The sequence below is a fragment of the Polyodon spathula genome, chromosome 16 (genome assembly GCF_017654505.1).
Source record: "Polyodon spathula isolate WHYD16114869_AA chromosome 16, ASM1765450v1, whole genome shotgun sequence".
Taxonomy (NCBI): Eukaryota; Metazoa; Chordata; class Actinopteri; order Acipenseriformes; family Polyodontidae; genus Polyodon; species Polyodon spathula.
Window position 1 is genome coordinate 22,834,103 of NC_054549.1, and position 27,850 is coordinate 22,861,952.

A 27,850-nucleotide genomic window follows, 5' to 3' on the forward strand; every position below is an offset into this window, starting at 1 on the left:
CCCTAGCAGACAGTGTCTCTACCACTGCGTCTGCCAGACCTCGTCTGGATAGATGGCTCCACTCAACGGGCAAACCCAGAGTTGGAGCTGGGCCGGGTTTGGGTACCACAATACCCCCCCCTCTTGGCTCAAGAGGTCCTTGCGGAGCGGGAGCTGCCACGGTTGGACCCACAACATGTTGAAAAGGAGAGCAATCCAAGGGCGCCTCAGCCATCTGGGTGCAATCAGCAAAACCTGGGCTTTCTCTAGAGATCCTACAAGAGCATACAAGAGCCCCTGAGGCCAGGGGTGAGCTAGCGCATCTACTCTTAGGGGACCCAATTCTCTCTCCATAGAAACCACATAGAGCAATGAGTGGACTCGGATGTGGCGAAGAGGTTGACTTGTGCTGTACGAAACCTCTCCCAAATCTGTTTCACCACTTGAGGATGCAGTCTCCACTCCGAGCTGTCTGGAGCGCCTCTGGACAGCAGTTCTTCTGCTGTGTTGTCCACACTGGAGAGGTGGACCGCTCTGATGGAGCGCAAGTTTCTGTGCGTCCAGGACAGGAGTCTGTGTGCTAAGTGGTGAAGGCCAGGTGAGCGCAGGCCGCCTTGGTGTTTATGTAGACGACCACTGTCATGTTGTCCGTCCAGACCAGCATGTGTTTGTGTGATAATTGCTGGCGAAAATGAGATAGCACCAGGGCTACTGCTTGCAGTTCTTGGGCATTTATATGCGCTTGCTGCCAAGATCCCTTCCACTGACCTCGTATTCCCCTCCCATTATAGACCTCTCCCCAGCCCTGGCTCTAGGCATCCGTAGTGACAAGTTCCCTTCTGTGAGGGGAGCCATAGGGAGATCCGAGGCGCAGATTGCCGGGGCGAAGCCACCACTCCAGTGTCTTCCGGCATTGTCTAGAAACTCACACTCACACCATGAGCCCATTAACCCAAGCTTGAAGCGGGCACCTTCTCAGCAGCCCTAGGAGAAGGATTCTCGAGGCGGCTGCCATCAGCCCCAACAACCTTTGAAACGTTCTGGCCTGTAGAAGAGCATCTTCCCTGAATTGGGGGAGCATGACTTCCAACGACCGAATCCTGTCTTCCAACAGTGAGGAAAGCATACTCACAGAGTTCAATTTGATCCCCAGGAACACTGTGGACTGAGATGGTACGAAGTTGCTCTTCTGTTGATGTATGGAGAGCCCTAACTTCGTCACATGATCTATGACCGGTCTGGTGTGTGCCTCAGTGCGTGCTTTGGAACACGTGCAAACTAGCCAATCGTCGAGGTAGTTCAAGATCCGAACACCCCGCAGCCTGAGTGGAGCCAGTGCTGCATCCATGCACTTGGAAAATGTGTGGGGTGCCAGCAAGAGGCCAAACTGCAGAACGCAGAATTTGTACGCGCTTCCATTGAATGGCGAAGCTTAGATATTTTCTGTGTATGGGACGGATCGGGACATGGAAGTAGGCGTCTTGCAGGTCGATCGATGTGAATTAGTCGCCCGGTTGGACGGACTGGAGGATACACTGTGCGGTCAACATGTTGAACTTCCTTTGTTTGAAGAACATGTTGAGGACCCTGAGGTCCAAAATAGGTCAGAAACCACCGTCCCTCTTGGGTACTAGCAAGTGCCTGGAGTAGAACCCGCTGAGGGCATCGCTTGGATTTACCAAGTGCACAGCATGCTTTTGTTGGAGTGGCGATCTCCTGCTGGAGAAGAATCGTACACGCTGGTCCGATGGTGGTAGAGAGCACACCCTTGAAGGGTGGAGGGCTTAAGTGGAATTGCAGAGTGTAACCGTGTCTCATAGTCGTGAACACCCAGGAGTCCTGGGTGCAGCCCTGCCACGGGTTGTGTCCAGTGGTCAGTCAGGTTGTGAGGGGGTGGCACCCGGAGCCCCTCAGGGTCGGTCTCCCTTGGGCTTGGGAGGGGGCACATCTTTTTTAGGCCCAAGCCTCAGTCTACAGCCGGAGAACCGGTTAACCCTGGCCGGTGGTGGTCCCTTGCTGCCAGCTTTTCCTCTGTCTGCTTGCTTGGCCGGAGGTGGATGGCGGCGTTCACGCCTAGCTGCCCCAGCAGACTGGGAAGGCCACCTAGATCGCTGGCAATAGGCAGGAAGGCACGAGAACTTTGAAGCGACCTCCGTGGCCTTGAGGAACCTCTCAATGCTCACATCCACAGTTGCTCTGAATGTCTCCCCCGGTGTTATTGGGGCATCCAGTAACACAGCCTTCACAAAGTTTCCACCACTTTGGTCTGGGTCAACTAAAGATGTCGGCGGGCGGCCACCAGCGCCGCCAGAGACCTCCCTGATGCCTGACCTAGCTCCCCCATCAGGTCAGTCATCACTCCTGTCACTGCCTGAAGCTCCCCCGCATCTGTCTCTGTTACCCACTCCTGCAGTCTTGCCGCTAACTGTGACTGGTAGAACACCAAGATGGACATGGAGTTCGCCGCTCTCACCGACAACGCCGCTGAAGCATATGCATTCTTCAGCACTGCGTCTGTTGTCCTGCATGGCTTAGAAGGGCAGGTAAGGTCTTTATCCCCTCTGGTGAAGGTGGACCCTTGCACCAACACAGTGACCGTGTCCCCAGTGGGAGGGAACGTGCCCAGGCCAGCTTCTTGGGCTCCAGCGGTGTGTGAGACAGAGGAAGCAGACGTCAGGTGGTTCCAGGAAGTGCGAACCAGCTCCAAAAAGTCCTCATAGAGAGGAAGGGTATGTTGTGTCAGGTGCCCTCTTTACTTGAGGATGCGATTCCCCTTTCCCTCCTGCTCCACAGACCAGGGAACATCTGTGGCAGCAGCTGTGCGCTGCATCAGGGCGCGGAACTCCTCCCTCTGAGAGGTATGCGGGAGGGTTGGTGTGGAGCCCCCGGCTGTGGCCTACCTGACCGAGGTGGCGATGTCGGACACATCCGACCTTGAGGCAGTAAAGGAGACCTCGTCGGGGCTTGGGGGTCTAGGTGGGGCCAGAGACAGAGAGCAGGAGTGGGGGAGCTAGGGCTGCCCGGTAGCAGGGGGGCAGTCTCCCCTGAGCCTGCAGCAAGGTATTAAGCATGGCCTGCTGGGCTCTCACGACCAGAAAACACCTCTCTGCAGAGCTCTGGCCTTTCTCCGTAAACGCAGAAGGGGAGCGCCTGCATCGACAAAGAGAAGGGGAGCTGTACCTCCACGGTGATTGTCTACCTCCAGGTGAGCGCCTTCCATAGAAGGGCGTTTACGCCTCCATACTGGTGGTGGGGTAGGAGAGGGTGAACCAGGGGTACGGGGGCGCTCCCTCACTGCTGTATTAGGCAGGGTTCCGGAGGTCCTTTGAGAAGGGCCCTGGGCTGCAGCAGAGAGTACCCTTCCCTGCCCCGAAGAATGGGAATCCGATGGGGAGAGGGCTTCCCTGCTGCGCCTGGTTCTATTAGTGAACCGTCGACAAGGACAGCAATCCGACTCTCCTGTCAGCGCCTTGGCTGCATAAGCCAGTCCCAAAAACCGGACACAGCGAGTGTGCCCATCCTCATTTGGGAGCTTCGCTGCACACTGGTCGCGCTGATGAAACCCAGAGGAGGATCCTGTAGAGCGCACTGACATGGCAGCGTGGGCGTCGGTGCCGAGCAGTAGGTTTCGGTGCCGGGTAGCTGTCGCCGTCAGTGACCGTAGTCGAGGCTGAGTAATCATCGTCGGGGTCGGTGCCAAGGAGGAGCACGGTAAATGCTGAGAGAGTCACTGAGAGGCTGAGAAGGGCGTGGTAGGCACAAGCTGGATGGTAGCTGGAGCCGAGTCAAACGGCATCGGGACAGAGCCGCGTGACAGCAGGGTCACCCGACAGCAGCTGCCACAATAACTCACGCGATCAAGCACAGTAAGAACTACAGAGATAAAGAAAGAGACAAAAAAATTAGCACCAATCTCTGTAGAGGGGTCGAAACCAGCTCTATTCAGTAGAATCTACCTGAAGAAACTAAGGCAACTAGCAATCTCAATATACTCATAAAATGTAGAATCTTACCGCAGTGATCAGTTTTCCAGGCTAGAGACTCTGAGTGTTTTGGCCGTTATATATATATATATATATATATATATATATATATAAATATAAAAGCAAATATCTGGACTTTCTTCCTATGCATCGGGACGCGGGGCTTTGTTAGGCATTCGGGACTGTCTCGACCATAACCGACTGTTGGCATGTATGGTGTTCCAAAAAAGACATGGGATTCTTAAGGTACAGGGCTACACACACTATCTAAGTATAATTGTATAATTTACTGTATATACATTATGTATTTGGAAATATTTATAAAAATTACGCATTTCAAATAATTTATTAAACTGCACAGCGTCCTGCAACAGGAACAGGGTTAGTTTCTCATATTATTATTATGTGAAGATACATCGCTAAACTGGATGATTCTTGTTATTGAAATAAATATTTTGGGCCGATGTCTGTTTATTTTCTGCACCTACTCTTTTCTTATCTTTGCTTCTTGTGGAAAGCGATGAAAATACATTTTTGTTATCGGGATCACATCGAGAATCAGACAACAATGCAACGTCATATTTTTCTCAGACTACGCAACACCACTACAGTTCGACTGACTAGTCTGAACAAAGGCTGAAGTAACTCTGCTGTGACTCGACAACCAATGCAAATACGTGCAGAATTAATTCTTATACGTTCTAAAATAATCGTTATTAAAAATAAATACATACATTTTAAAAATCCATCATAACGCCAAGACAATTTTCAAAAAGTTAAATACAAAGCGAGCAATGTTGTTGACATGCGTGGATGACACCTGGAAGCGTCGACCAGATAAACTACTATTCCCAGAAGACACTGCGCGCTGATATGCCTATTAGATTGTGACACCCGGAGCGTCTGTAAAATTAGATATATTTTCCAACTTTAATATTATGCTTCCTTTCTCCGGGAACAAATTTAGTTGTTTTTCTTTGTTAACATTTGTTGGAAGTTGTTATTATATTATTTCAGCCCTTCCCTAGCGCACGAAAACTATTTTATACAAAGCATTTTATTGGACCTCAGTTCCCGCAGACAGGCACATGATACAGGGCAAGATAATCCACACACAGGCGGAGCTATGATGCTATAAACTATGATGTACGATTGTTTTAAAATGCATTTAACAGCAACACTGGGGTAAACCCTGCTCTTGTAGATGTACCGAAACATCGGCAACTCCATATATATGAAACTAAATTCAGTTGTTATAATTTTATTTTATTCTACAATTTTTTTTTTTTTTTTAAAAGCCAATAATAGACTTTTCAGTGCATCCGCACCTTCACCAGGACATCAACGTATAATCAAGAATGACACAAATATATACAATTACACACACACACACACATATATATATATATATATATATATAGAGAGAGAGAGAGAGAGAGAGAGAGAGAGAGAGAGAGAGAGAGAGAGAGAGAGAGAGAGATGGCTTTTTTCCCTAAGATACCCACGTGACTTGGAATCCAGGCTATCAGAGTATTTTTACCATTTTTTTATAGCTAGAATGTAATTTCTGAATAATTTCATATATAATATCTGTCTTCTTTTTTTTCTGATTCTAAAAATCTGTAAAAATCACAATATCCCTTTTCCTTAAATTCCTCAGTTTTGTCTATGGCCATAAGAATTGCCATCAACGCTGCAGTAAATAATGGCACATGGTTTGATAATCTTCCTCTTTTACATATTTCACATGTTGGTATATAGTAAGCATATCCTGTTTCCCCGGATTTAGGGTCGTTTGATCCACCTGTGTATCTGCAACATCTCTTCCTTATTTTAAACACATTCCTGTCCTTTTCTCTTCACCAATTCCTCCCACTACTCCCCCTCACTGGATCTTCCTCACTAAAATATTTGATCTTATTCCAATTATTCCGATATTATTTTAAGTCAATTTCTCATTAATTTCAGTGGCATCTTTCCTGTCATTACTTGCAAAATCTCAATTGGTGATCTGTGTGGGCTCCAATAATGGTGCCTGTTGTGATTTTTAATGCATTGAAGCATGAGGCTGATTTCCCTATCCGTCTTTTTACAATTCTTGGTGTTCAGTTAAGCAATTGAGACAAAATACAACTCCCAGAACCCTTGCGCTCCATGCTTTTCCTATCATGGGACCTTGGAGCCCGATGCATACCGGGATTTGTAGTCTGCTCGCTCTGTGTTCTGTAGACGGTGAAAGGAAAATAAACTACAGTCCCCACCGCCTGTCTTTGACGGCAGCGCTTGCACATGACTTCCTGTCTTCCTGTCTTCCTGAAGCAGCTGATGAAAGTGGTTGCTTGTTTTAAATTGTCTTCTCTTACAGAGATTTCTCACATTAAAAAACTTTACGGAAGCCAGGCATATGGTTTTAACTTAACCCGGTCAAATAAGAATTAATATACGAGACCGGGACACATAGTGAAGCAGTTCGGATGTTAAAAATTAAATGTATTTTTTATTTTTCAAAAACGGCAGCCTAGTGATAATAACACATACAATTCGGCTATGGAGGAAGTTGATAAAATATTAATTCATTCCCTTACACAAGTTGGGACGTAAGTAACGTTTGCATGTTTTATTCTTGTATTATTTCAAGACGTTACGCAGTACGCTGTCTGCTGTAATGTGATACCTTCATAATGAAATCATATCTTGCATTTTGGCAGGAAGACCACGGTCAAATTTCTTATCATTGACATTGTCAAATAATGCTATAAAGTTGTGACTGTCTTCGTTTTTAATGTTTTTTGTGCTGTACGGTCATTTTAGAACTTAGTTACCTGAACTTGGGCGTGTGACAGCGTTGTGTCATTTTTACTAAATTGTAACGTGTCTACTATTGGTTAACATTGACTGCTTTTTTTGTTATTTATTAATACATACTGGAGTAAACTGCTTAAAAATGCAGATGGTAAATATTATGATGCAATTAAATGACAAAGGCTTTTTAAACACGAGAACCCGTTTAATACTGTACGATTTGCGTGCCGTTTTAAAAGAAGTTCCATTCATTGTATATTCCTTTTAAATGAAAATCTACTGCATAAATGAATTGCAGTGCACACAATTTTACTCCTGGTTATTACATTATAAAAAGAGGCTGTAATAAACTGAGTCTCAAGACCAGACCGTTTTGTAAACGTGTTCCTGGTCATCTGATTAGAAAACGTTGTGAGTAAAGGGGCGTTCTTTAACAGGGTCTCACAATGTAGTGTAAGGTCGGGCTCTTCCACCCCGTAGGCGGACTAAAGGTCCCTTCTGGTTTCCATTAAATTAATCTGTGTTCCAAGCTTGTTCTAAATTGTTTAAGTGCTCCAATTAAACCTGCAGCCAGACCCGGTCGGAAACCGCCTTTTTAGCATGGCTGTCAGAGTTGAAGTAGACTAGAAATATTAAGCCTAGCCTATAACTGTTGTCTTTTGTTAATTTTATAAATGTGGAATGATTTGGTTCCAGAAGATTTTTTTTTTTTTTTTTTTTATATAACAGAGTCACTCTGGTGACTGCATTTGAGAAACCTAAAGTTTGGTTACAACAAGTAGTCTAAAATAAGCAAATTGTTTTGACAAATAAGGCTGCTAGTTCCTTTTTTGTTGTGAAGCTATCTGTTTGTTAATAGGTGGTCTTCTGCAGCACAGAAAAGCTTCATATGACACACATTATAGAAATATCTAGTATCTTAAATTCAAGTCTTGAAATTATTTCTACTTAAAAAAAAAAAAACACAGCCAATATCAACTAGTGACTAGATCTGAGGGTAGCAGTGTGGTCTAGTCTAGTGGTTAGAGCTGAGGGACTGGGAGGGAGGGAAGCAGTGTGGCCTAGTCTAGTGGTTAGAGCTGAGGGACTGGGAGGGAGGGAAGCAGGGTGTTGTAGTCTAGTGGTTAGAGCTGAGCGACTAGGAGGGAGGGAAGCAGTGTGGTCTAGTCTGGTGGTTAGAGCTGAGGGACTGGGAGACCCTGGCTTAGTGGTGATGCTGTGCTGTTTTTTTCCAGGGAGGTTGGCGAGGAGGTTCAGACCGTGAAGCAGTTCTCCAGCGAGCTCATCGTCGAAGCAGTAGTCCGATGTCTCAGAGTGATCGAACCAGCCCTTGGGAATGGCCTCAGCCACATCCTGCCTCCCGGAATGTCGGCCAGATTCCGTTTGGGAATGAGCCTGGCACAGGCGTGTCAGGTGAGATCCAAGGAAGGGGGACAGGAATGACCGAGGGGTGGATATCATTGAAACACCTCATAAATTATAGGATAAGGGAAAATATGATATATTGAGTTTTATAAATAGGGCTGAGATAAATATGGATTTGTTATGTTCGAATATTGTTTTAAAAATCTAAACTGATTATTGAATGTTCTTTAATATTAAATTAGCTGGAAAACAGAATTCATAACATTTTACAGAAAAAAATCTCCTCACAAGTCTTCAGTATGGGAGGATGTGTATAATTTATTATAGATATAATTTTGACTTTTCTTTCCTTTGTTTTGATACCTTTTTGGTAAATTCATTTGTATGAAAAAATACAATTGTGAGCACAGAACGGAGACCAGCAGCAGAGTTGGAAATTAAGACTCGGGACAGAGGGAAGGAGACACTTCTTCACACAGAGAGCGGGGAGGGGATGGAATGGGTTACCTAGTCATGTTGCTGAAGGAGACTCTTCTTCACACAGAGAGCGGGGAGGGGATGGAATGGGTTACCTAGTCATGTTGCTGAAGGAGACACTTCTTCACACAGAGAGTGGTGAGGGAATGGAATGGGTTACCTAGTCATGTTGTTGAGGCAGAATCACAGGGCTCCTTTAAAAACTAAGTAGCGGGGTTCTGAAAAATATAGCGTTATATGTCCCCACGTTTTGCTGCAACTGTTTAAATAACATACCTGTAATTGTTCTTTTCATTAACATCCTGACAACTGTTTACACTTACAACTTTAAAATCTGTTTCAAAGTTCTTTTCAAAATGTCTGCTCTAGTGCACTTGGGTTCTCCAAGTCACTGCAGGAAGAGCGATTTGAAAAAATAAAAAAAATAAATAACAAGAAGTGCTCTGGCTTTTCTGTTCTGTACCACATCATGAATCGTTATTGCTGTGTTACCTTTTTGACAATGTGGGCAATAAACCTTACGCTACCAGAGCAGTTTACAATGAAAATAAAAATGACAGGTACGTTTTTTTAAAACAGTTGCAGCAACACTTGGGGACGTGGAGCGCTGTATGTTTCGGAACACGCTATTTACTCTGTGAGACAGACTTGACCGTTTTCAGATGAGCTACTAGGAACCGGATGAGCTCTGATGGGCTGAAAGGTCTCCTCTCATTCATAACTTTTCTTATGTTTCTGTAAAATAAAAAAAAATAAAAAAAAAATACAATCTTTTTTTTTTTTAAATAAAAAAAAATAAAAAAAAAATCTTTGCATCCATGGGAGCGCGAGTGGAGAATCAGCGCTCTAACTCAGTTAAAAAAAAAAAAAAAAAAGTAGACAATTTGAACAATAATTTAAAAAAAAAAAAAGGACCTCCTCTCCTACCGCCCTAATTACTAATGCTTCCTCCAAATATATTAATATTTCCTAATTGGTGTAACTGCAATAATTAAAATTGTCAAGTTCAAAATTCCAATAGCATCTAGCTCACTCTGTCTCTCGCTTTCTCTCACTCTCTCTCACTGTTCCGTGCTGTCACTGTTCTCAATCCTCGCTCTATCGCACATGTGCAATACAGGGTCGGTGGCGCGGTCTCCCTGTACTAAAAAAATTACAGCGCTTAATGCAATAAGAGAACGCTTTCAAGCACCACGTGTCTTATGTAAAGTCAATGGGAAGAAACCGGGCCCATGGAGGAAACGCCACCATTAGAATTGCACCTGCAGCTCCCGAGTGACTCATCCAGTAAAGGCGCTCTGCGTGAGTGCAGGATGCTCTCTATAGCCTGGACATCGCCGGTTCGAGTCTGGGCTATTCCACAGCCGACCATGGACAGGAGTTACCAGGAGGCGGCGCTCAATTGGTTGAGCCTAGCCGAGAGGGAAAGACTTAGGTCGGCAAGGGTGTCCTCGGCTTGCCGCGCATCGGTGACCCCTGTAGTCCGGCCGGGCGCCTGCGGGCTTAGCTGTCCTCCAATGCTGTAGCTGCCGGATAGAATGGATGGTGAATCCACAGTGTGTAAAGAAGCGGTCAGCTGACAGCACGCTCTTCGGAGGCCAGCTTGTGTTCGTCTTCGCTCTCTTCGCCTTCACTCACCGTTACCACCCCTGCTCTGAGTCTAAATAATAATTGCAGAGGGCGATATATTTCTTGCAATCTCTATTTTTGTACTGTTAACACGCACACACAGGGACTTACACTTGTATTATTAATTGTACTATATGTTTTCTGGTCAATATATCAGGTAATAATATAGATATATATATATATATATATATATATAATATATAATATACTATATATATATATATATATATATATATATATATGCACATCGACATAGATATCTATACACATATATGTATCGATATATGTATCTCTAGATCTCACACACACACACACACACATATAGTATATATATATATATATATATATATATATTTCTATATATATATATTAACACACACACACACACAGTACCAGTCAAAAGTTTGAGTACACCTGCTTGAAACCAGGTTTTTCATGATTATCTATGCTTTTAACTGTATAAACTTGTCTATAAACACTTAATATTTAATTTTGATATGTGTACTTATATAAGCTGATAATCATAAATACACTGCATTCAAAAATCTTGTCAATTTCAATGAAATGGTCACCCAAAGCAAGGGGATTTCAGTCTGAAGCCCAAGTCAGTTAAAAGTCTGAAATGTGTATAACACGGTGTTAGAACACTGGCCTAAGTAAAAAAAGTGTCTTTGTTAGATGTTCTCTGAGTTAACTAGCATGTTACCTAATTAACCTTTTGTCACCAATTATTGTTAACAGGTGAGGTTCCATGATTACTATAAATATAGGTAGCATAGGCACAAATTTGTCATTCCTGAATGTAAGGGAGCAGAAAATGGCAAAATACGCTCAGTTAAGCAAAGACAAAAGACAGTCTGTAATAACTTTAAGAAATGAAGGTCAATCTTTAAGACAAATTGCAAGAACTTTCCAAGTGTCTGCAACTGCTGTGACCAAGATCAAACGATTTGAAGAAACTGGCACTCATGAGGACCAAACAAGGTCAGGCAGGCCAAGGATGACATCAAGTCTGCAAAACCGGTGATTAACTGCCCTTGAAATACAAGCTCAGCTAAATGCTACTAGAAGTACAGATGTTTCAACATCGACTGTTCACAGGAGATTGCGTGAGGCTGACATGAATATCTGTCTATAGATATAGATAGATATATATCTCTATATATAGATAGATAATATATATATATCTATATAGATTATATATATATATATTATATATATATATATATATATATATATAATTATATATATATATATATATATATATATATATATATATATATATATATATATATATAAAACATAATCTCCCCTTAGAAACCTCCTCTGCTTAGTACTGTATCTACAGCCAAGCCCCACCCCATGTTCGCTGTATTTTTCACATCTTTACAGACGTGTATACTGATAAATCCTCTCCTGATCACTCATTTTATCACCAAACTCCTCAATAATGCGATCCAAGTCTATTTTAATACTATAACATCTCAGAAAGCTTTACAAATGTCTGTGATATTCTTCTAGCACTGGATGCAGAAGCAGCAACTTCCTTTGTTAAGTCCGTGTTGTCTCTGTGATGCATGGGGCGATGAGATACGCCCCTTTTTCTTTTCGTTTTCATTTGGCTCCTATCGGTCTCACTTGGTCATGGAAAGGTTTTTTTTGCTTTTTCCGGAGAAAAAACGCCTAGAGACCTGTGCTTTTATGTGTTTTTGATAATATCGGACTGGAAAGGGAAAATTGTAATTACAGACCTGGTCTGACATAGGACCGTATAGGGTTAGTCCTAAAGTTTACGTTTAAAAACTTTTAGAATATAACATCCCTGGTTTCTAATACAGCAGAAGGATTGCCCAGCAAAATGCATTTTCTGGCTTAATACATAATGGCAAATATGTATTTTGGGTTTCAGGATCTGGGCTACAAGGGGGAGATTGGCTACCAGACTTTCCTGTACAGCAACGAGCCTGAGATCCGAGCGCTGCTCATGTACCTGGTGGAGAAGCTGCCCCGTGAGAGTGCAGAGAACTCCGACCAGCCCGCAGGTACAGTGAATACATAGACACGCTGAGACTGCCTGCTAGAGCAGAGAGCTCCGACCAGCCCGCAGGTACAGCGAATACACAGACACGCTGAGACTGCCTGCTAGAGCAGAGAGCTCCGACCAGCCCGCAGGTACAGCGAATACACAGACACGCTGAGACTGCCTGCTAGAGCAGAGAGCTCCGACCAGCCCGCAGGTACAGCGAATACACAGACACGCTGAGACTGCCTGCTAGAGCAGAGAGCTCCGACCAGCGGCACAGCAGGGATGGGAACTTCCATTGCATAGCAGTTTGATCCATTCCTGGTTTTACTCTGTGTAATAAGACACACCTGATCTTGTTGCCTATGCACACTGTAGCTAATCAAGCTTGTATAAGTAAAACCTAGAATAGGTGACACCGCTATACAATGGGAGTCTTTTTTTTTACAGCCCTGCTGAATTGATTGGCATGTTGTTCACTGCATTTTGTCTGCTTGTTCTATAGGCAAGTCCGCTGTGCTCCAGAGATCCATTGCTGCCAAGATCAGAGCTCAGCTGGCAGTACCATGGATCCCTCCATCCTGCAGGGCACCTCTGCTCTGCCGGTCCCAGGTAGGCACCCCTAATCCCCCATCCCTAACTGGAACTGAGACCTCTGTAAGGAGAGCAAAGGGTTACATATTCTCTGAGTGGAGCTGTGCAGCATCTGCTGTTATATCTGGTAGAAAATGTTTTCTTTCCTGAGAAAGCAGCAATAAACCGAGCAAACTGACCCTGGCGCCAGCTACAGCTGTTTGGTCCAAATATTGCTGACAAGCTTGTAACTAGTTTTGTAAAATACTATAGAAAAGAGCGTGCATTTGAGAAGCATACCGAGTCCTCTCCTGACAACGTGACCATCTTCTACCAGGAATTTAGCAATAGATTACTGCTTTATTTCTGTTTATAACTAGGTGCTCCATTATTATATCTCATGATAATATTTAAGCTTGGAATATTAGTCTAATAAGACACCTGAGCTTGTTATCTATACATATCAAAGTCATAGCAAAACCTGGAATGGGTGAAACTGCTATTCAACAGGAGTCTTATTTCTATCCCTGAAAACACATACTTTGATATAGTGGTGGTTACAAATGCAATGCGCTGACTCTGGAGCAGCGAAGACAAACACACACTGTCCACCGAAGCGTGTGCCATCAGCCGACCACTTTTTTTTCACTCTGCAGGCCCACCATGCAGCCAACCCAGAGCTACAGCGTCGGAGGACAACGCAGCTCTGGGCAGCTTATAGGCAAGCCCGCAGTCGCCCGGCCAATCTACAGGGGTCGCTGGTGCGCGGTGAGCCGAGGACACCCTGGCCGACCTAAGCCCTCCCCGTCCGGGAGGTGCTAGGCCAATTGTGTACCGTCCCCTGGGAGCTCCCGTACACGGTCGGCAATGGAATAGCCTGGACTTGAACTGGCAACATCCAGGCTATAGGGTACATTGTGCACCTTTACCAGGAGCCCTAAAATACTCAGTTTTGTTAATAATCTTCTTTGTGATTGCAGAGTCCTGGACTGACACACAGCTTCCACACACAACAGCTCAGTTTACCTCACAATCTGGCGTTGTCCGGCAAGAAAGTTCCAAAAGGTTAGTCCTTGAACTGAGACTCGACTCGCAATACGTTCGCCACAGCAGGCAGGGACCCAGGTTAAGGGTGTCTGTTAGGCTGATTCGACTAAAGGTCAAAGCATCGTCTATGGATTGCAGTGTTTAAAATTGTATTGTACAACACCCTGTAAGATATTGGAGTGTAAATGTAAAAATGTACTGTACAGTCCTTATAAAATATTGTGCTGCGTGTAGCAGGGCGGAGACTGGGCATGGACATTTACTGTGGAAGTGGAAAAATTAGAGCAGTCTGTCTGTGGTTTCAGAGGTCAAGGAGTATTGTGACAAATTCCTGCCGCCAGTCACCGCCCAGCCTTCCCAGCATGCCATTCTCCCCGCCTCTCTGCTGGAGAGGAACTTGGCAGAGGTGAGCTCAGTGCAGCAGTGGGAGGCCGAGTGGAACAGTCAGGGCCTCGGGTCTCGGCTCAACCCTGAGGTAAGACCGCATGCAGAACTGGGCAGAAAAACTGCAATGGAAATTTAATGTCGGACAATACAATACAAATTAATTTGTACTCCAGTTATAACCAGTTATATAAAAGCACATTAAAGCATGTTTTTTTAATTTAGACTGTGAATGTTAAATGTTACAGTGTAACAAAGAAGAATTAGGGGGACTTGATTGAGGTCGTTAAAATCTTAAGTTGACAAAGTTAACCTGAAGCAATACTGTAAGCGCAACACAGAAACCAGAACCAGAGGATACACCTGGGAATTAAGTGGAGATAGACTTAGGACAGAGGGAAGGAGACACACAGAGTGGTGAGGGGATGGAATTGGTTACCTAGTCATGTTGCTGAAGGAGACACATCTTCACACAGAGAGTGGGGAGGGGATGGAATGGGATACCTAGTCATGTTGCTGAAGGAGACACATTTTCACACAGAGAGTGGTGAGGGGATGGAATCGGATACCTAGTCATGTAGTTGATGCTGAATCACTGGGCTCCTTATAGCTACAACTTGAGTTTTGAGATCAGTCAGCTTCTAGGAGTCTGACAAGCTGAATAACTTCCTCTCATTTGTAAAATAAAACTTGAGGTCAGGTTGTGTTAAAGCCTTGTTAATAGCTTAGGATCCTGAATTTCGTTTAATTTTGAATCGATCAGACTGCACACAAGTTCTACTAATTTGTTTTCAGCAAATGAAATGTCTGTTACTCCAGCTAAGCCAGTGAGGAGCGATGGTTTCGCTTTTCTTAGTTTTACTCACAACACTGTAAATGAGCTGTAAGCGACACACCTTGGGGGTACGTTCACTGGCAGCTTACTGCAGCCTGTCTCTCTGTCGCTGGGAGCTCACTGCAGCCTGTCACTCTGTTCCTGTATAGGAGTATAAATCTCGGAAGCGACAGCGCCTTCAGAAGAGACTCCAGGACCAGCTGCGGCACTGCTCCCAGCAAGGCCCGGACTCCCAGCATGCCTTGCGCTCCAGCTCGGACCTCGCTGATGTGCTGCGTTCCTTCAGCGGGGGGGCAGGGGGGCGTGACGTGCTCACGAAGGGAACCCGATTCACCCACACCGAGAAATTCACCTTTACGCAGGTACGCCATTTCCCACTTCAGCTGGGAAAAGCATTCCCTGAAGCTGTTTTGCATGTCAGTGAGCAAAATCTGGTTCAAATGTGCAGTTTTGATAGAAACACAAGTTATAGCAAATGTGTATTAAGTTTAAAACATGGTCTGGTTTTACTTTAGCCTGAAGGAAGACCCCCGTTTCTATGCCTTATTCTCTGTTAACGACACTTCCTGGGTCATTTCACTTCAGCAATGTCTTTGGGTCGTGTTACTGGCAGAAAGCATGTCAGTCCCTATGGCAAGCAGTCGGTTGGTTAATGACGGGAAATCAGGTATTTAAGAGGTGGGACAATTTCACTTTGAACGAAGCACATAGCCACGGCAAACAGGGTGAATATTTAAATCAGCAAACGCAAAAAGATTTTTCTGCCTTCCATGGCAAACAAAAGACATATAGCCAGTGATGGGGAGGGAAAGTGCCCAAGTGGCATCCTGATTATTGCCTGATCTGCGGTTCCTTGCAGGAGCCTGAAAAAGTGGTCCAGCAGATGCAGACAGCAGCCGACGCCCTCCCAGCCTCCAAACAATCCGAGCAGGATGTCCAGGCCCGGCAGGAAGAAGAAGTGACATCTCTGCAGCAGGAATTGGACCAGCTGTCTTCGCGGGTAGAGGAAGTAACTTCAGACGTGAAGAAACTCGCTGTGTCCATGACCCAGGTGCGTCAAACTATCCTGCTGCCTTGATTTGAGCGTCACATAAGTTACTTGTGCGTGTTTTCAGTCCTGTTGCTTAAAGTAGGGCACTTGGTTTATTTAATTTTTTTTTTTTATGATGCGATGAACCTTTAACCCTTTCCGGTCCATTTATTCAGCGCTTGTCAGGCACGTCAGGTCCAGTTTACTTTCACTTGCGCTGTTTAATTGCTTTTTTTCCCAGAATAAAACTGGTTTAAAAGCCATTGAATTGCAAAAGAACACTCAGTACTGTATCTCCAGCCAAGCCCCACCCCTTGTTTGCTGTGTTTTTCACATACATAAATCCTCTCCTGATCACTCGTTTTATCACCAGACTCCTCAATAATGCGATACAAGTCATTATTTTATTACTATAACATCTCAAAAAGCTCTGCAAATGTCTGTGATATTCTTTGAGCACTGGATGCAGAAGCAGCTCTCTCCTTCGTTTATGTCCGTGTTATCTCTGTGGTGCATGGGACGATCAGATACGCCCCCCTTTTTTTTTTTTTGTCTTCATTTGGCTCCTATCGGTCTTACTCGGCCATTGAAAGGTTTCCTCTGATTTTTTCAGAGGGAAAAAAAGACTAGAGACCTGTGCTTTACATCTTTTTGATGATGTCGGACCGGAAAGAAAAATTGTAATGGGTTAATGTCATTTTGACTCAGAAAAATATTAATGAAACAAGATCACTTTAGTTTTTTCTCCTGTGACTTGAATGAGATGGTTTCAGTTTCATTGATAATGTTAAAAAAAAAAAAAAAAAAAAAAAAAAAGCAGCTCCTTATTTTAATTCAAAGAACACAAAAAGCTGTACACGTTGAAAGGGCATGTCTCATTAAGTATATAGAAAACTACAAAGCAGTATGTCATTCAACATGTTAACGTTACATTATTCAGCAGGTTTCATTTGACTTTATGAAGCAAAATGAGTTAATCCTATATAGGGATGCAACACTCTAGGCAATCGCTGTAGGTAAGGTAAGTGCGAGGATTTTTTGGTCGTAGAAGTGGATATTGAAACGGGGCTGGGTGTATGTGCATGAAAGCGGTGAGAGGGCACCCCTGCTCTCTGACCTGGCTCTGTGTCTTGTTGTAAGGTGTCTGACGAGCTGAAGCAGAGGGAGCTGGGTAATTGTGAGGAAGAAGAGTTGGTGCGAGTGAAGAAGCGGACCGTTGAGTTGCTGCCTGATGCAGAGAACAACCTCCCCAAACTGCAGGTCAGCTCAATGCGGAATTAACCCTGTCCTGCCCGTTTCTGAATCCCACGTGGATGTCACTGGCTTTGCTGTCTCTCAAGCACTGTGTCTCTGTGTTTGCAGGCGCTGGTGGAGGGCAGTGCGAAGCGCATAGTGAACCTGGCGTCTCAGTGGGAGAAGCACAGAGTGCCGCTCATCGAGGAGCGCAGGAAGCTCAAGGAGCTTTGGGGCAGCAGAGAGGTAATCAAACCAGTGTCCACCATGTTGGCTCGAGCCACTACATGCTTTAGTGCATCCTACTGACTCTGGAGCCACTATGGTGCCAGTTTTTTTGGGGTATGTTGACACTGTGTTCATTTTTACATGCCGGTTTTAGTAATGGTGAGTATCATAACTTTGGGGGTGTTTTTCAGTCTGTGTCACATAAGTCTTTCATATTCAGTCCCAACACAAAGCAGCAGCAGCAACAACAAATGATTTACAGCAAGACTAGGGGTGGGGATTGTAGTGCCGGCGTTTCCACATTCAGACCCCTTACTTGCTAAATATCCTGGTGTCTCTGAATAGGCAATCCTCGGAAGTCATCTCGGTAGTAGCACAGTCCCCCGTTTTTTTTTTTTCTTCTTCTAGGGAAGCAGTACAACTGGGAATGGGGAGATTGTTACTACTTGCTCACTGAATATTTTGGTGGCCCTGAATAGAAAATTGTCTCCTTTTTAAAAATATGAAAAAAGATTTTATTGAACGGTCTCTCCCGTAAGTGCTGTGTTACCCCAAATATTATCCGCTTGCTACCAATGTGGAATGAATGGGTATGACATTTAGTTTCGTGCAGTTTTTTTGCACCCCTGCAAAGCTTAGTTGCTGGCTTACCTCTGTCAGCAACATTTTGACCAGACAACTCTTACTGGCACTAGGTCAGGTGAGGTGGTCAGTTTTATTGACACTTTCTCAAGCAATAAAACAGTCCCTGAGAGCAGCCAGGTAACATCGTACTTTACGCAGCTGAACTCAGAGGTGGGATTGAGTTCCTGGGTGATCGTGGCTTGATTGCACAGAGTGCATTTCTCTGCTCTCTTTCGCTAGCTGGAGTCCACTCGCCGTGTCGATGAGCTCAGGAGTCTGCATGACAAGACCAGACAAGCGGCTGATGAAGCCAGAAAGAAAGAGGAGCTCTACAAACAGCTGGTGAGATTCACACTTACAAGGCAGCCCAACCCAATGCATACGCCAGTGTGCAGGTGCATTAGAACACCCGATTGCTTCTGTAGTTTTAATTTGCCGTCCATAAGAAATCAAACCGAAATTTGTCAAAATAGGCAAGTTAGTGATTGTCTAATTTGGCCGCACATGCAGTTATTTTAAAACAGTAAGAGAAAAGGAACTCCTAGTCACAAATGGTAAAATGCATGGTATTTTTTAGAAGTTAAATTTAAAGCACAAAGAACATTTTCACACGAGTGCCTATTGTATCTATGTTGCTGATTACTGACCAACAATTGCAATTGTAGGTATATAAAGTATATAAATGACAAATCTTGAGGTGTTCTAATACATTTGCACACGACTGTATAGAATAATATACGGGCCGCAGTGCATTACGAGAATAATTCAATTAAGGGGCTTTGTGAGCTGAAACTGCAAGAGGCGCGAGACCCTGGGAGTAAATATTTTCTTGAAATCCACTGCAGTCCATGTGTAATTTTTTTATATTACGTGGATTTTAAAAAATATGATCAAATATGTTGTTCAAGATATCTATTAATACTATTCCGACTAGAACGTGCCTTTCCAGGTTTATATCCCCTGCCGTCTCTCTACTTAAAGCATACATGACAATAAAAAGTTTAACAATCTTTTAAAAGCCTATATGAGGTCACCACCTGAAAGGGTTTCACCCGTGATATCTGGTACTCCACTTGGTCAGAGAAAGCTCTCTGTTTGTGTGCCGTATTCTCAGGATGACTCCTACACTTCCTGGGCTGTTTCACCTAAGAAGTGCCTTATGGGTCAAAGCATTAAGGGGAAGCAGCTGATTGGTTACTGACAGGGAAGGAGGTCCTGAAGGGGCAGGTACAGTGTGTAAAAAGCGCTATATAAATGCAATAAATAATAAAGGAGTGAGCCATGAAGACAGATTGATAGAACTGAGTCTATTTTGTAACAAAGAAGAATCGGGACATGATTGGTCTTTAAACTCTTAAACGGTGTTGCCGTATAGTTAACCCCGAACCAATATTAAGTGCAGCACAGAAACCAGGACCAGAGGACGCATTGGGACAGAAGATGTGATTAGGATCCTTAAAGACCCAACATTTAGTGGCAGTTTATTTCATCTTACGTGTAAAATGGTTGGATTATAGCCAGTGTGTAGGTTTTCCCTCTAGTCGTTGGTGTTTTTGATTGTGAATCCTATCCTTTTGTGTGTCTCAGATGACGGAGTTTGAGAACCTGCCCGGTGATGTCTCCAGGTCTGCGTACACACAGAGGATACTAGAGATCGTCGGCAACATTAAAAAACAGAAAGAGGAGATCACAAAGGTGAGGTTCATGCAGCATCCATCACTGTTAAACACGACACAGTGCTGTGGTTAGAAATCCTAAAAGAAACGCATTATTTCCCTGATAGCAGCCAGATAACAGCATGTTTTGTCCAGCTGGTTTCGGAATCTTAGTTTTGCACTAATCGTCTCTACAAGTGAAATAGATTTTGTTTTAAATCATGTTTCAAACCAATTTGGGTTTTATTAAATTTGGTATTCTCATCTAGTGGAGTCTTGAGTACTGACTGTTGGGTTTCTTGTTTCAGATCCTTTCCGACACCAAGGACTTGCAGAAAGAGATCAATAGCCTTACTGGGAAGCTGGACCGGACCTTTGCCGTGACGGATGAGCTGGTCTTCAAGGTGAATGAACAGTCTGACAGTGCAACTACACAAAATACATAGTGTACTTGTGTTATAATAATAATAATAATAATAATAATAATAATAATAATAATCTTTATTTTTATATAGCGCCTTTCATAGTGGACCACCATCTCAGTGCTTTTACAAGATACGAGACTAGGGTGTGTGAGCTATGCATCAGCTGCAGAGTCATTTACATCATCGTCTCACGTGAAAGACGCAGCACAAGGAGGTTAAGTGACTTGCTCGGGGTCGCACAGCGAGTCAGTGGCTGAGCTGGGATTTGAACCGCGTGCCTCCTGGTTGCAAGCCCATTTCTTTAACCAGTGGACCACACAGCCTGCACACAGTGTTAACAAACTACATGCAGTGTACTAGTGTTAACAAAATACTATTGTAAGAAATTACTACATGCAGTGAACTCTCATGCAAGCGGTTTCATAAAGGCAAACCCTTGTGTATTATGCTTGCATTTTTTCTTTTTTTTTTTATCATCCCCCAGCCTGCCCAGCTGGGGTGAAACCTGGTGTCTTTCTGTAGTTATTGAGACTGTCAGAAGACTATCCTTCTGCCTGCATGTCCAGTTTTGATGATGGTCGTGGTGGTCTGGTTTACTTGCTGGTGTATTGTATGCATTTCAATGAGAGATTATTGTCCTGATTTCTGCCTGTTGCAGGATGCCAAGCGAGACGAGTCAGTCAGGAAAGCCTATAAGTACCTGGCTGCTCTGCATGAGGTAAGTATTGTTGGAATTATTTGCTATAATTGGTTCTTATTCTCTGTACAAATGATTCCAGTTTGATATATGTATACTGAGCATCAAAAGAAACGGTATCAGTTATGTTTGGATAAAATTCAGTTCAGTTCACTAGATGTGATCGAAAAATGACAAACTCTGTTTTAGAGCAGATGCAGTGACTTTTTATTGTGCTGATTAACAGTTGACATCACAAAGGTGCTGCAAAGTGATCTGTCGATCTTGGTGACTCTTGGTCTCCCAGTTCGTGGCCTGTCATTGACAGAGTGTGGCTGGTTATACCGTCTCACTGGGTTTGAAATTGCTGGCTGTGAGCACCCAAGACAGCAAGCCACAGTACGCTGTCCTTGTCCAGCATTTTTTATACCAGCTGGCGAGCTGTGCCATCATTGTGGCCTCCATGCCATCCCCATCATTAACCCTTAACGGTTCATTTATTCAGCGCTTGTCAGGCGTGTCGGGTCCAATTTATTTTAACGCACACTGTTTATTTTGCACGCGCTGTTTTCAAATCCTTTTTTTTCCCAGAGTAAAACGGGTTTAAAATGCACTGAATCGCAAAAGGACACTCGGTACTGCATCTCCAGCCAAGCGCCACTCCTTGTTCGCTGTATTTTTCACATACCTCTCTGTAGACGTGCATACTGATAAATCCTCTCCTGATCACTTGTTTTATCACCCATCTCCTCAATAATTCGATCCAAGTCATTATTTTATTATTATAACATTTCAAAAAGCTCTGCAAATGTCTGTGATATTATTTGAGAGCTGGATGCAGAAGCAGCTACTTCCTTTGTTATGCCCGTGTTATCTCTGTAGTACATGGGGCTATGTGGTACCGCCCTTTTTCTTTTCAGTTTCATTCGGCTCCTATCGGTCTCACACGGCCATTGAAAGGTTTTCTCTAGAGAACTCTGCTTTACATCTTTTTGATGATGTTTGATCGGACTACAAAGGGTTAAATCTTTGTGTCAGTGTCCATTGGCATGTTCCCAAGTTCCTGTAACTGTCTGAGGTGACCTGCTAATGATTTGTAGCCTCTGCCAATGGGTGCCTTGGTTGGTTTAGCTGGACACTGCAAAGCTCCCAATTAATTGTGCCAGTTGGCTTGGGGTGTAGGGTTTAGGTACGGTAGGGTCTACCAGGATGTGTGGTTTTGCCATTGAGATAGGAGAGGGAGATAAACAAGGTAGTGTGCTAATAGTTTCTACACAGGCTGCCACCACTAAAGTGTTTGCAGGAGTGCTGAGCATGCAAAAGAGATTCACCTGCAACACACAAGCATATAATAAGTGTCATTATAGTACTGCACTGTGATGGCCCAGAAGTGCAAAACACAATTAGTGAAAATATATAAAATAAATATTTTGAGAACCAAAAATATTTTTGATGTCCTTAAAATATTATTATTAAAAAAAAAAAAAAAAAATTAAGTTTAAAAAATATTTGTGTGTTTTTAAAAATATTTTATGTGTGTCCTCAAAATAGTTTGTTTAAAAAATATTGTATGTGTTCTCAAAATATTGTAATTCTGTTTTGCACTTCCAGGCCGCCTTACAGCATAGTGTCACGAGTTGAAAATGCTGATTGACGTCTCGTGGCCATTATTCTCATAAACATGTGGTGGCTTCTACATCGTTATGACCACAATATAAACACTGTGGGACAGAACAACACTAGAACTCTTATAAGTAGTTTATTTTTTCATTTAAACATTACATTATGGTGCTGATGTACAGACCATTGTAAATCAGCATTGTTCAAGGTCATTGACCTCTAAATTTAAATACTTGGCAAACATCCCCTTTGAAAATAATCTGTAGATGTCTGCAGGACACAGAAACCCACATCAAAAATGGTGTAATTTAGGGAGTTGATTGTGTTATTATGACACATGGTTCTAAAATAGCAAATTATCATTGTCTGAGGTCATTGATCTCTCACGGTCATCAGAAGTCAAATCCAAGATGGATTAAGGTATGTAGAAACACTGTAGAAACTGGCACACTTTTCACATAAAATGGACAATACTTTTGCTTATCAGCTGTACTAATATACCTTTTTTTTTTCAAAAATAAATGTGTTATAATAGTGAGAAGTTTCTTTTGATGCTCGGTATAGGTTGTTACCAAAATTGATAAGCAACACTTACAGTACAGCTAAACGTATGGTAAGCATTAAAGTAACACTCATCAATTTATATTTTACCATGACATAACATATTACAGTTGACAGCATTAACACTAAATGATAATAGATCATCACTCCTTGTGTATGGCAGTGAATGCCTTTTATTACCAACAATTCATAGTAACCATAGTCTAAATTTGTAGGCCAGATTTTATATAAAATTGCAACTTCTTCATATATTGGTTTACGGTTAGTCTATTTACAGACCAAAAAGTACATTTACCAAATTATGTTCCGGTCGCTGCACCCTGCTAAATTCAGTGTCCTCTTTGGGCTTGTATAAATGGCATTCAGCTCAGGCCACGTCAAAGCACTGCTGTTTAACTGCTATTTCCAGCTAATTAAAAATCTATCACTATTTAAACATGAAAAACCTTTGTCTCTTTTTTACAGAACTGCACGCAGCTTATCCAGACCATTGAAGACACAGGAACCATCATGAGAGAGATCAGAGACTTGGAGGAGCAGGTAAAAAGGGTGCACAGCCCCAGCCATTGTATTTCTAAGGTGTTTCAATGTAGTGTTGTAAAGAAGGTGTCTACTTTTTCCACTTCCACTAATAAGTGGTCAGTGCTCCTTTAAAGGGGGACAGGGGATAATGTTGCTAGCAGTAATACAAGGTAAGAAAATTAAGCTTGTGCGGTCTGTATCGCAGCTCAATTAAGATATATCTTTATATATATCTATTATTATATAATATCATATAGAAATATATGTACATGTGTGTGTGTGTGTGTGTGTGTGTGTCTAAGCATACCAATGGAAATCTGAGCCGATAGAGGGCTCATACACTATTTCCAATAAAATGTCCAATATGTTCATCACACTTATTTTCACGTAAATCTAGAGAGCCACTTATCCAACGGTGATTAAACTTGATCAGTAACACAGGGTGTCTTCAGCTCACTGCACACCAGCGACCCTTGTAGTCTGGCCGGGCTCCGGCGGGCTTGCTGTAACTTCAAGGTGGCTGCATGGTGAGTCTGCAGTTTGAAAAGAAGCGGTCGGCTGACTGCGTGTGCTCGTCTTCACCGCTCCTGAGTCGGCACGGGTGGTAGCGGTGAGCCGAGCTTAAAAAAAAAAAAAAAAAAAAAAAAAAATTGGATATCCTAAATTGGGAGTAAATAAAGAATAATTGCCATCTACTAAATTAAAAATAAAATGTTAAACTAACCCTTATAAAAGTTCCCCGTAGTGAAAGCACAGCACAGTGTAATAAAGCACAGTAAAAGCATACAGTAGGTAAGCATTACAAAGAATAGCGAGGTATTGTTTCTGAGCTGTGCTTAAAGTATTGGGATGGGTTAACTTTTGTCCTTTTGAGGTTTTCAAGACTTCATTCTTCTTTGCTCTGATTTTCATTATCCTCAGATTGAGACGGAAAATGGGAAGAAGACTGTGAGTAATCTGGAGAAAATACTAGAAGACTACAAGGCAATTCGACAGGAGAACTCCGCACTGGCAGCCATGATCCGGGACGCATGAGCGAGTGCCTTCCTGCCATCCAGCCTGCCTCCATGCTCCCTGTTGGGGGTAAGCTAAGAGGAGACGAGTCCAGGAGAAGAATCCACAAGACCCCCGACTCGGAACACTAGAACCAGAACTTCTACTCATGGTCATTCAGGCTTTGCTGAGCTGCCTAAATCATTACCGGACATCCTCTCTTTCTGATTCCCAGAAAACTTAATGCAAAGGGTCTGTAATATGGAAATTCTGCCTACGAGTGATGTGTACCATACCAGCTACCATATATTTGCAGAACTTGATTATTGTTTCATTTTTAGGGACATTTATGTGCTGCTCGTGCCTATGCATAAGTCTGTCAGCCACTTTATGTGGTGAGCAAGATAACTGTCTTGACTTTGCACCAAACTTTTATCATACACATCCAGCCTTTTAAATGTTTTGGATAGGCTTTACTCCGATAAGCTCTCAATTATTGTTATTTTTTAATACATTGTTAATCTTTCAGGTTCTGTGCGATTATTTCTCTGTTATGAGGATCCTATGTGTGCGTGCACTGATGGCCCGGTTTGGCGATTTTGCTAATTCTATGGACTTGTCCCACTTTGCATCCATTTTAAGAGCACCATCAATCTTGGCCTACATATGATCTGATACACATGGAGGCAATAGGCAAGTTCTGCAAATAGACCCATAGTAGAAATTTCATTTTTGGCTGTCGCTTGTAGGTAGCATCCATCTTATAGCCCCTTGCCCTTTCTCTTTTAAGGAGTGATAAGCGAGTTTCATGAAACACTTTGCAAGCTGCTAGCTAGCAACAGTATATTCTCTGCCTGTTTCACATAACCAATATGTTAATACAGAACATGATCCATTTGCAGAAATCGGCTCCGCTAGATTGATTTAAAGGATAACGTTTTCTCTCTGTGGTCTAGAGAACTGCTTGTGCAGTTGTGAAGAAACTAAAGACATTCTTTTAGCTCAGAGCTATTAAACATAACAGCATCATCTTGATTTAAGAAGAATAACAAATCAATGCAATTTTAAAAGATAATCCATTTATTTTAAACTAGAATCACGGAGCATAAATGTTACAAACAAGAGGAGGCCATTCAGCCCATCGTTGCTCATCTGGTTCCTAGTAGCGGACATTAGAACTTCGGGTCCTAAAGGATCCCAGTGATTCAGCAACATGACTGGGTAACCCGTTCCATCCCCTCACCGCTCTGTGTTACTCTGCTTTCAACTGCGTCCTCCTGTTTCTGTTCTGATTGAAATAGTAACTAGGTTTTGGATTTGAAAAACTTCAGTCATGTCCCCTAGGCCTTCCTTATTCTTAAATAAATCCAGTTCTAGCACCCTATCTTTACAACTTTGGGATTAGTCTGGTTGCTCTTCTCTGGACTTTCCAGGGCCACACTGTCTCTTTGGTGCTGTCGTGACCAGAATTGAATGCAGTGTTCTCAGTGCGGTCTTGCCAGTGCATTGTACAACCTCATCATAACCTCTTTGAATGTGTACTCTACACTCTTATTTTAATTGCTGAAGACTGCAACTTAGAAAAGATTTGAGAGACCAAGTGCTTTGCCCCAGTGCTTTAGAATTGCCTTTCTCACACACTGAAAACAAATGTGGTGTCAAATGACAGTTTAAAACCAACATAAGTGGACCCACACAAAATTTCAGTCTCTGTTGGATAATCTGTGACATTTCATTTGATCTGACAAATATAGAAATGTGCTAATGTCACTGTTCTAGGGATATAGAGATGAAAAGTGATTGTGCTTTAAACGGTGTGTCCACTGAGGTTTATGTTTTCTGATCCATTTGACAGCACATTTGCGGAACGTAGATGATGCGACATGGCTAATTTGGATAGAACTCAATGGTACACACACACAAACTGCCTTTAAGTTCATGAGTACTTCAACAATGTAAAATGATGTAAATATACAGGTAATATAGCAAAGTAACAATAAAACAAAACAGGCTTTATATAACTTAATTTAACTTCCCCTACCACCTCCCCCCCATAGTTCAAATAGAAAATATAAATCTGTAACAAAAGTGAAAAACAAGCACTAGGTTTGTCAGGAAGTTGATGGACCTTGATCAGGTGCATTGTTGGGGTTGTAGTTTTTTAACAGGCAATTGTAGGCATACATATACCAGTGCTGGCATGGGAAGTGTGAAAAAAAAAATATATACATGTACAGCCAATCTTTATCCGAAACAAGGCTGGAGTGTTTAATAATGGACTGAAATGTCAGAGTTTGAATGAGATTGAAACTCAATGCTGCTCGATGCTGGTTTATAGTTAATGCTCGCTCCTTTTCCACTTTTATTTTTCATAAGAACATACGGCCCATCTAAGCCTCTCCGTTTCCTAGTTGCTGATTGATCTGTAAACTTTGTTATGTTTAAAGGATCCCAGTGATTCCGCATCAGCAACATGAGCAGGTAACCCATTCCATCCCCTCACAACTCTGTGCATGAAGAAGGGTCTCCTTCAGCAACATGACTAGGTAACCCATTCCATCTCCTCATAACTCTGTGAAGAAGGGGTCTCCTTCCCTCTGTCCTAAGTGCGTCTCCACTTCATTTCCAGCTATGTCCTCTGGTCCTGGTTTCTGTGCTGCACTCAAAGCATCAGTTCTGGTTAACTTTATCAACTCCTTTTAAGATTTTAAGGTCTTCAATCAATCAATCAATTCTTCTTTGTTCCAGGCTAAATAGATTCAGTCCCCTGTCTTCGTAGCTCATTCCTTCAAGCCCTGCTGGGATTAGTCTGGTTGCTCTTTGCTGGACTCTCTCCAGGGCCACAATGTCCCTTTGGTAATGTGTTGACCAGTTCAGCTGATCAGAAACTCCTCCTAAACTGAAAGTGATGAAACCTGCTGTATAATTAACAGATTCATGGTGTTCCAACAAAGAACCCCAATCGAATACTCTAAAAGCTATGATTTTTATTTCTGTATTTTGTGAGCCCCTGAAAAATAAAAACTGAAAAGGAGCAAGCGGATTGATAGTTTATGGATCTTGGTTTGTTTGTTAGTAGTGAACTGATTGGAGGTGTTTACTCTGGTACAGTTGGAAGCCTCACAAATACAGCAGCAAGGCTAAGTCAAAGTCAACTGATGGTGCGCACGGCTGTTGTCTGTAGCT

The 27,850-nt window shown here is 43.0% G+C and overlaps 1 protein-coding gene across 1 annotated transcript; it reads left to right on the forward strand.

Annotated features, from left to right (window-relative positions):
• Nucleotides 1-6,260: 6,260 nt before the first annotated feature.
• On the forward strand, nt 6,261-27,798 carry ccdc22 (coiled-coil domain containing 22). The gene is made up of 16 exons (XM_041272928.1): nt 6,261-6,559; nt 8,000-8,177; nt 12,145-12,277; nt 12,764-12,870; nt 13,812-13,896; nt 14,184-14,353; nt 15,247-15,459; nt 15,957-16,148; nt 17,268-17,387; nt 17,490-17,606; nt 18,453-18,554; nt 19,800-19,907; nt 20,176-20,271; nt 20,951-21,010; nt 23,615-23,689; nt 24,593-27,798. The coding sequence occupies exons 1-16, from the start codon at nt 6,510-6,512 to the stop codon at nt 24,704-24,706; spliced, it is 1,920 nt and encodes a 639-aa protein (XP_041128862.1). The 5' UTR covers nt 6,261-6,509; the 3' UTR covers nt 24,707-27,798.
• The last annotated feature ends 52 nt before the right edge of the window (nt 27,799-27,850 follow it).

Bases quoted from the DNA above. Each gene is read 5' to 3' on its own strand.
- ccdc22 (XM_041272928.1), top strand. From the start codon at position 6,510: ATGGAGGAAGTTGATAAAATATTAATTCATTCCCTTACACAAGTTGGG. The intron at 12,871-13,811 runs GTAGGCACCCCT...TTGTGATTGCAG, and splicing joins CTCTGCTCTGCCGGTCCCAG to AGTCCTGGACTGACACACAG. The intron at 17,388-17,489 runs GTCAGCTCAATG...CTGTGTTTGCAG, and splicing joins ACAACCTCCCCAAACTGCAG to GCGCTGGTGGAGGGCAGTGC.